The 9,755-nt window shown below is 45.0% G+C and overlaps 1 protein-coding gene across 1 annotated transcript in view; it reads left to right on the top strand.

Annotated features, from left to right (window-relative positions):
• The first annotated feature begins 860 nt into the window (after positions 1–860).
• The window catches only part of LOC139374309 (disks large-associated protein 2-like), an 84,818-nt gene continuing 75,923 nt past the window's right edge, over positions 861–9,755 (top strand). The window contains exon 1 of the mRNA XM_071115342.1: positions 861–1,946. Within this exon, the coding sequence (XP_070971443.1) occupies positions 861–1,946 (1,086 nt within the window). The remainder of the gene's footprint in view (positions 1,947–9,755) is intronic.

Raw genomic sequence — 9,755 nt, 5'->3', positions numbered from 1 at the left:
ATGTAACTCTAATGTAAATGTAGAAACAAGGGTGGCTCAACTTACCCCACTATCCCCTACACATTAAAATAATACTATTCCATTAGTAGTCTCTGCAGTCTCTGTCTGGCATCCCTTTGTCTCTGTTTTATTCAAGGGGAGGGTATGTGTAACTAGAGTGAAAGAATGGTAGTGGATTGTCTAAATAAAGTAAAGCTATTCTCTGATTAAGTTAAATGCTGTAGAGAGGTGGGTTGGGATGTCCGTCCTTGGAAACAGATCACAGAGAATGTGGTTTTAATCCAGCGATGTGGCTGCCGTGGTGGTAGGACGCCTCCCAAGGACGCTCGTCCGCTGATGCACCTCAAAGCGCTCTCCTCAGGGCTTTGACGGATGACACCCCCGCTCCAAAATGATAGGCTATTATTTCAATTTGCAATGGATAAATGGCAACACTAGCTGCTACCTGTCCCCCTTCCCTCGCCATGCCTCGCCTCACAGCCTGGCACCAACAGACAGACAAGGGAGGGAGGGAGTAGAGAATAAAAGGTTTGTGGGACTGTGACATTTTGTGATCTTACTTTCTCTTTTCCCACTTTGTTGTTCTAGGTGACTGACTACATTGTGCTGCTGTAGTGACAATGGCATTTGATAAGCAGCTGATTTGATCATGGGTTTTAATTGTTGCAACTGCTGAAGGTTATATGTTCTTAGCTATTTACACAGCATCTGTTGCTCTCTCTCTCTCTCTCTCTCTCTCTCTCTCTCTCTCTCTCTCTCTCTCTCTCTCTCTCTCTCTCACACACATAGACCAGCAGTATTCATGGTCTCCTTCTCAGCACTTCGATGAAGACAGCTACTCCCCTCCTCCACCCAGGAACATGAAGGCTCTATCGGGTGGCCGGCCCAGCCAGCTCCAGATCACCTCAGCTCACACCTGCGGCCTGGCCGACTGCGACCACTCCCTGGACCACCATGAGTCCCGCACCCCCTCATACCTCCTCAGCCCCACAGAGAGCTGTCTCATGGACCATCACCGCTGCTCTCCCCGTAGCTCCATCCACTCTGAGTGCATGGCGATGCCCGTCTCCATGGCCAACACAGACCACTCCATCTCCAGCAGCACCTTTCCCAGGATGCACTACAGCTCCCACCACGACGGCAGCGGGTCGCGGGATGGTGGTAGTAGAGGAGGAGGAGGAGGTGTTGGCGGTGGATCACGGGATCGAGATGAGTGTGGCTCGTCGCATGGCGGTAGCGGTAAGATGAACAGAATCCCAGCCAACCTGCTGGACCAGTTTGAGAAGCAGCTTCCGTTACACCGTGATGGCTTCCACACGTTGCAGTACCAGAGGGCATCCACCACCACCACGGAGCACCGCAACGAGAGCCCTGGGAGGATCCGACACCTGGTCCACTCTGTCCAGAAGCTCTTCACCAAGTCCCACTCCCTGGAGGGCTCGTCCAAGATGAACGGAACCAAGGGAGACTCGCACCGGGAAGGCTCCCACCACCACCATCATCACCACCACGGACACCACAAACACAGCAAGCGCAGCAAGAGCAAAGAGCGTAAGTCATCAGACAGCAGCAGTAAGCAGCGCTCCGGGGTGGCGGGCTGGTGGAGCTCAGACGATAATCTGGACAGTGACAGTACGTACCGGACGCCCAGTGTCATGTCACGCCAACATGTGGACCACATCAGCAGCCACTGCTACCCCGACTCTGTCCACAGCCACTACGGGGACCTGTCGCTCAAGACCTCCAAGAGCAACAACGATGTGAAGTGTTCCGCGTGTGAGAGTGTGGCCATGGCTCCTGAAGGGAAGTTCATGAAGAGGAGCTCCTGGTCAACGCTGACCGTCAGCCAGGCCAAGGAGGCCTACAGGAAGTCCTCCCTCAACCTGGAGAAACCCATGATGCCCACAGACCTCAAGCCCAACCTCAGGCCCTGCCACTACCTACAGGTGAGTCACTCTTCTAGTCCTAGTCTGTCCGTTGCTGGAGCCATGTTGCCAGAACCACAGCAATGTGATAGAAAGAAAGAAAGAGACCAGTACGAAGTCACTGAATAAGAGCATCTGCTAATTGACTAAAATGTCAAATGGATGGGATTGACAGATAAGCAGACAGATATGTACACATAGACATAGGTCCACTGGTAGTCTGATTTAGTGAAGCCATTGAAGAGAGAGAGGATTTATGGTCATTATCAGTCAGTGTAGAACCGAAGACCAGCTATGCTTCATTCTAACACTTAGAAACACTGCAAACAATGAGGCTCATTGATTAGCATGGATCTCAATATCTAAGCCTGCCGTTTATATGGCACTCTATTCCATCAGAGGCTCATGTTCAGCAGACAGACAGCCCTGAATCCAGACAGCGTTATTATGATGTTGTTTGTCTCAGCTGGACCTCTGATAGTTCTGAGAGATAATCTCTTGTATTTCCCTGTCCAGGATATGAGTCACCTGTCAGGGGCTCAGCAGGGTAGAAGCAGTGAGGGGACAGCTCAGTGGGAGATATCAATTACTGTATCAATGAATAACACCAGGGACCAGGCGGGGGGGGGGGGGGGGGCCAAAGAAAAGACTCAGGATCATTGCAGGTTTGAGCTTTTTGTAGTGCCATGTTTCCAGAAGGAGTCAGTTAGTCTGTATTGGTGTGTGAGAGGCCAGGATCTGCATTGTGGGAAACCCTGGTAGATTGTGGGTAATGACATTAAGATCAATTCAAAGTGAATCAGCATTTTTGTAGTTGATGGTCCAGAGGTTTTATGTTAGGGTTGTGGTAGTAAAGGGTATTTGTTTAAGAATGGCAACTTCCTTGCCCACGGCACTGAATGCCTACTGTACTTTTTCACTAAAATAACGCTGTATATGAAACGATGCTGTTGGTGTATGATGAATCAATATCAAGCTCTTCCTGACAGTAAAAAGTACTTGTTTTACAGTTAACATACAACCCATGAGTGGGATATTGCCTGAAGCTAAAAACATTTGAACTCCCTAGCACTCAGATAAATACGCCTCAGAGACTCTCTACGAAGTAGAATGTGGTGTAACTGCTGTCTTTAATGGACAAGAAATACATGATACATGACTCAACCCACCCACCATTCTAGTGAGGAGGCAATGCTTATCTGACTATTAACTGACGTAAACAGGAAAACAGAGGTTTTGTGAATAATTCCAAGCGTCTGTATACAAAACCCTTTTAATGGGGATGAAAATGATGAACCCCAGACAACGGTAGCCTCTAGAACCTCGAATCTCTTTATCTCTCTAAGTGCACTAAGCTCTCCCTGAGACTGATGATAAGAGATGGTAATGCATTCTTTGCCTGGTCTTTTGATGGGGTGTCTGAACGGCCATAAACACGTTGTTTTTTCTATAAATAGCCCAGTCCATTCCGTTGGTTCTCCACTGCAGGGCTATTTTGAGCCTTGTCAATCGTCCCAGCTGGTGACGCATTTCCCCTGGGGATTGATGCCCCTTCTCTAAGGTGAACTAGCTACCAGGGAGGACTGTGGATTCACAGAGGGCTAGGAGACAGGGGGAAATAAACAGAATATTCTGGTCTATGGCTAGCTGGCTCAATGTCTGACTGGCTTGCTGGCTCAATGTCTGACTGGCTTGCTGGCTCAATGGCTCAATGGCTCAATGGCTCAATGGCTGACTGGCTGGCTCAATGGCTGAATGGCTGGCTGGCTCAATGGCTCAATAGCTGACTGACTGGCTCAATGGCTGAATGGCTGAATGGCTGGCTGGCTGGCTCAATGGCTCAATGGCTGACTGGCTTGTTGGCTGGCTGAATGTCTCTCTATTTCTATCCCTTTCCTTATCAACAGGAGCAGTGAGGTAGTTAGATTGAGTTGTTAGTCAAGAACATCACTCTAAAATGGTCACATTGGAAGTTAGGCAGCATCCTGTTGCTGTTCTGCTTTGTTTTTCCATTTCGGTTTAAAGGTGCAGTCCTATAAAAAGAGTTGTTGTTGTTATTGTTTTTGGGAGGTGGGGTGTTTGTGGCACTCCAGATGGTTCAAAGTGCCAGTCACCTTGTTGTTGTCATTGGATTTGACGACAGGGGAGAAAAGAAAGAAAAAAGCTATTGAAAAGAGAGGAAGTTATGATGCTGTGAGAGAGCGGAGTGCTCTCCAAAAATGGGAACGTTTGGTGTGTTAGTGAGCATAGAACAGGACAGAGATGGAGTACAGTTGGCTTCTTCCTGAAATGACAAATATTTGGAATCATGCTGTATGTGCCATCGATCATCGCTCTCTGTCTTTTGCAGACTAATTTCACAAATTTGTCCCAATTACCCTAGCATGAATACACACACACACTCACACACTCAGGCCCTTGTTAGTATCTGTTAGGGAGGGACAGCAGCTTTGATTTAGATGCAGTAAGGTGACAGTGACAACGCAATGAAGTCATGGATGTGACCAGCTCACCTGGCCAGGATACAGATTCACGACAGACTGCTGCTCATGGCAAACTTAATTATCTCTCTCATTCTCTATAATTATCTCTCTCTTTCAACCCCTCTATCTCTTTCTCATGTTCTTTCTCCCTTCTCTTTGTAAGTCTTGCTCTTCCCTCTCTTAGATACTGTAGACAAGCAGATAGTGTAGATCTGAAAGGACTGACTGAAAAAACAAGCATAATACATTGCCTTATTAGCCACTCAACTGCTCAGCCAAAGTGCCACTACAAAATCATTTTGTTTTACTGTTGTGTCTTAGCCTTCATTAATTCACTTTCACCGCTTAACACAACTCTTTTCCTTCCAAAAGAGTAGAAAGCGAGGATTAGGCTTTGATTGTTTTGCTGATAGGGCAATGCGGCAGGATTTAATAAGACAATTAATTGCCATGTTGACTTGCCAAAGCTGGACGGTTCAGAGAGAGAAAGCCTGTGATTAAAGGCAGAGTGAAGTTGCAGCGCTGCAGACACCACAGTCTCTCTCTCTCTCTCTCTCTCTCTCTCTCTCTCTCTCTCTCTCTCTCTCTCTCTCTCTCTCTCTCTCTGTCTCTGTCTCTGTCTCTCGCTCTCTCTCTCTCTCTCTCTCTCTCAATTCAATTCAATTCAAGGGCTTTATTGGCATGGGAAACATGTGTTAACATTGCCAAAGCAAGTGAGGTAGATAATATATAAAGTAAATATATAAAGTGAAAAACAATAAAAATTAACAATAAACATTACACACAGAAGTTTCAAAACAATAAAGACATTACAAATGTCATATTATATATATATATACAGTGTTTTAACAATGTACAAATGGTTAAAGGACACAAGATAAAATAAATAAGCATAAATATGGGTTGTATTTACAGTGGTGTTTGTTCTTCACTGGTTGCCCTTTTCTTGTGGCAACAGGTCACAAATCTTGCTGCTGTGATGGCTCTCTCTCTCGCTCTCTCTCTCACTCTCACTCTCTCTCTCTCTCTCTCTATGTCTCTCTCTCTCTCTCTCTCTCTCTCTATGCCTCTGTATCTCTATGTCCTGGGGCTCTGTGGGGTCTGTTTGTGTTTGTGAACAGAGCCCCAGGACCAGCTTGCTTCGGGGGCTCTTCTCCAGGTTAATTTCTCTGTAGGTGATGGCTTTGTTATGGAAGGTTTGGGAATCGCTTCCTTTCATGTGGATTTTTGCAGAATTCTGCATGCAGAGTCTCAATTTGGTGTTTGTCCCATTTTCTGAATTATTGGTTGGTGAACGGACCCCAGACCTCACAACCATCAAGGGCAATGGGTTCTATAACTGATTCAAGTATTTTTTTGCCAGATCCTAATCGTTATGTCGAATTTCATGTTCCTTTTGATGGCATAGCTGGCCCTTCTTACCTTGTCTCTCAGATCGTTCACAGCTTTGTAAAAGTTATCTGTGGCACTGATGTTTAGGCCGAGGTATGTATAGTTTTTTGTGTGCTCTAGAGCAACAGTGTCTAGATGGAATTAGTTTTTGTGGTCCTGGCAACTGGACCTTTTTTGGAACACATTATTATTGTCTTACTGAGATTTACTGTCAGGGCCCAGGTCTGACAGAATCTGTGCAGAAGATCTAGGTGCTGCCGTAGGCCCTCCTTGGTTTGGGATAGAAGCACCAGATCATCAGCAAACAGTAGACATTTAACTTCAGATTCTTGTAGGGTGAGGCCGGATGCTGCAGACTGTTCTAGGGCCCTCGCCAATTTGTTGATATATAGGTTGAAGAAGGTGGGTCTACATTCCTCTCTCTCTCTCTCTCTCTCTCTCTCTCTCTCTCTCTCTCTCTCTCTCTCTCTCTCTCTCTCTCTCTCTCGATTGAAGGGCAGTGTAGTTAACCAGACTCATTTGTAATAGGTTTTTAATATTTCCAGATGTCTACGTACTGCTGTTTACAGCTAATGTTTACAGCACACATGACAGCAGTGAAACATACAGCAGTTGGAAAGCTGATAATATACATAGGCCTCTAAATTATTCTGTCAATTTTTCCCTATCAGAAGAAAAGAGGAAGTCTAGGAGCAAGTTGCCTGACTGCTAGAACTGAGTTATTAACCAAAATGTCTGTTATTTTGGGGGTTTTAAACAATTAATTGACTAATTGACCGAAGTCGGTTCATTTATTTGAATTCATCATTTTCTGTGAGCTCTAGAGATATATCAGATCAAGTCCGAATTGTGTGATATAGTAGGGAGTTGTAGTTTCCAACAGGCGTATATTCGACATAGTTTAATGTAGAAAACATGTTAACTAAAATTACCATAGTCCATTGCGCGTCTAAATTTATTTTACGCCAGCAGGAATAGAGAGCAGTTGCTTCGCAAGGTATTTCTACCTGGAAATACATGACCTAAGTTATTGATAGTTGGTATTTAGCACTCATAAAAGTATGCCTTATTTACTTTGAAGAACTACTAAAATAGTGAATTAGTCAGACAGCACAGGCAGCAGCTCTATAGAGATGAGATGATGAATTGGAATGAAATAAATAACTAAAATAATACAAATGTATTCTACACATCAACTGAAATACTTTATTACAGTAAAGTAATGACAATGAATGCTGGTGAATAAGTGATAATCAGTAATGGGCAGTCACTACCATTATGGGATTTTTATGAATTGTTTTATTCTGTGTTGAACAGCATTCAACCCACATAATGCATAGTGTACTTAATCGAAAAAATGTTAATCGAACCGAAATCGAACCAACCTCAAAAAGCAGTAATCGCTCAGCACTACTGACTGCCTAATTTACAGAGAGGAAGCTGAGGGGATCATCCATGCACCGTATATTCTGAGATATGGATGTATAGATACAGAATGCATGGTAGCCTATGTGTTGTGTGCAGCTGTCCCAGTGAAGATTGCTATTTATAGATGGACAGGACAGGGTGACAGCTGTGCTATGACATAAAGACAGCCAGAGGGCTGGAAGAAGCTTGGGAATGAGCTCAGGAAGGATGGTAACAGTTGAAGGGAATTGGCCAATAGCTTATGTTTCTCCCTGCATGCTGTACAGTCGTGGCCAAATGTTTTGAGAATGACACAAATATAAATTTTCACGACGTCTGCTGCCTCAGTTCATATGATGGCAATTTGCATATACTCCAGAATGTTATGAAGAGAGATCAGATGAATTGCAATTAATTGCAAAGTCCCTCTTTGCCATGCAAATGAACTGAATCCCCAAAAACATTTCCACTGCATTTCAGCCCTGCCACAAAAGGACCAGCTGACATCATGTCAGTGATTCTCTCGTTAACACAGGTGTGAGTGTTGACGAGGACAAGGCTGGAGATCACTCTGTCATGCTGATTAAGGAAACACGTGCCATCATCATTGCTTTGCACAAAAAGGTCTTCACAGGCAAGGATACTGCTGCCAGTAAGATTGCACCTAAATCAACCATTTATTGGATTATCAAGAACTTCAAGGAGAGCAGTTAAATTGTTGTGAAGAAGGCTTCAGGGCGCCCAAGAAAGTCCAGCAAGCGCCAGGACTGTCTCCTAAAGTTGATTCAGCTGCGGGATCGGGGCACCACCAGTACAGAGCTTGCTCAGGAATGGCAGCTGGCAGATGTGAGTGCTTCTGCACGCACAGTGAGGCGAATACTTTTGGAGGATGGCCTGGTATCAAGAAGGGCAGGAAAGAAGCCACTTCTCTCCAGGAAAAACATCAGGGACTGACATTCTGCAAAGGTACAGGGATTGGACTACTGAGGACTGGGGTAATGTCATTTTCTCTGATGGATCCCCTTTCCGATTGTTTGGGGCATCCGGAAAAAAAGCTTGTCCAGAGAAGACAAGGTGAGCGCTACCATCAGTCCTGTGTCATGCCAAAAGTAAAGCATCCTGAGACCATTCATGTGTGGGGTGTGGGCTCACTCACAATTGTGCCTAAGAACACAGCCATGAATAAAGAATGGTACCAACACATCCTCCGAGAGCAACTTCTCCCAACCATCCAGGAACAGTTCGGTGACAAACAATGCCTTTTCCAGCATGATGGAGCACCTTGCCATACGGCAAAAGTGATAACTAAGTGTCTCAGGGAACAAAACATCGATATTTTGGGTCCATGGCCAGGAAACTACCCAGACCTTAATCCCATTGAGAACTTGTGGTCAATCCTCAAGAGGCGGGTGGACAAACAAAAATCCACAAATTTTGACAAACTCCCAAGCATTGATTATGCAAGAATGGGCTGCCATCAGTCAGGATGTGACCTAGAAGTTAATTGACAGCATGCCAGGGCAGATTGCAGAGGTGTTGAAAAAGAAGGGTCAACACTGCAAATATTGACTCTTTGCATCAACTTCATGTAATTGTCAATAAAGGTCTTTGAAACTTATGAAATGCTTGTAATTATACTTCAGTATTCCATAGTAACATCTGACAAAAATATCTAAAGACATTGAAGCAGCAAACTTTGTGGAAATTAATATTTGTCTCATTCTCAAATCTTTTGGCCACGACTGTCTGTTTTTTCCCTCCCTTTGTCCCTCACATGTATTTCCTGTCAGTTTGTGAGGAGAGAGGCGTGCTGTGATGTGCTGTAGCACTAACAGGATGCTCCCACACACAGTGAGAGAATCCTCTGTCTGTTCATCGCCCTTACAACAGTTCCTAGCAACCCTGTGACAGGAGAGGACACCTCCAGGAAGGCAGTGAGACCTAGACCCAAGACCAAACAATACTACACAACATCGAGAGAGGGAGAGGGAGAGTGAGGCAAAGGCAAACATATATATATATATATAGAGAGAGAGATAGCAGGAAAGTGGCAGAGGGAGATATATATATATATAGAGAGAGAGCAGGAAAGTGGCAGAGGGAGATATATATATATATATAGAGAGAGAGAGAGAGAGAGCAGGAAAGTGGCAGAGGGAGACAGAGAGAGAGAGCAGGAAAGTGGCAGAGGGATATATATATATAGAGAGAGAGAGAGAGAGAGCATGAAAGTGGCAGAGGGAGACATATATAGAGAGAGAGAGAGAGAGAGAGAGAGAGAGCAGGAAAGTGGCAGAGGGAGATATATATATATAGAGAGAGAGCAGGAAAGTGGCAGAGGGAGACATATATAGAGAGAGAGAGAGCAGGAAAGTGGCAGAGGGAGATATATATGGAGAGAGCAGGAAAGTGGCAGAGGGAGATATATATAGAGAGAGAGCAGGAAAGTGGCAGAGGGAGATATATATATATAGAGAGAGAGCAGGAAAGTGGCAGAGGGAGATATATATATATAGAGAGAGAGAGCAGGAAAGTGGCAGAGGGAGAT

This window comes from Oncorhynchus clarkii, chromosome 19 (assembly GCF_045791955.1).
Source record: "Oncorhynchus clarkii lewisi isolate Uvic-CL-2024 chromosome 19, UVic_Ocla_1.0, whole genome shotgun sequence".
Taxonomy (NCBI): domain Eukaryota; kingdom Metazoa; phylum Chordata; class Actinopteri; order Salmoniformes; family Salmonidae; genus Oncorhynchus; species Oncorhynchus clarkii.
Note: the sequence above shows the minus strand (reverse complement) of the source record. Positions and strands in the feature narration are given on the sequence as shown.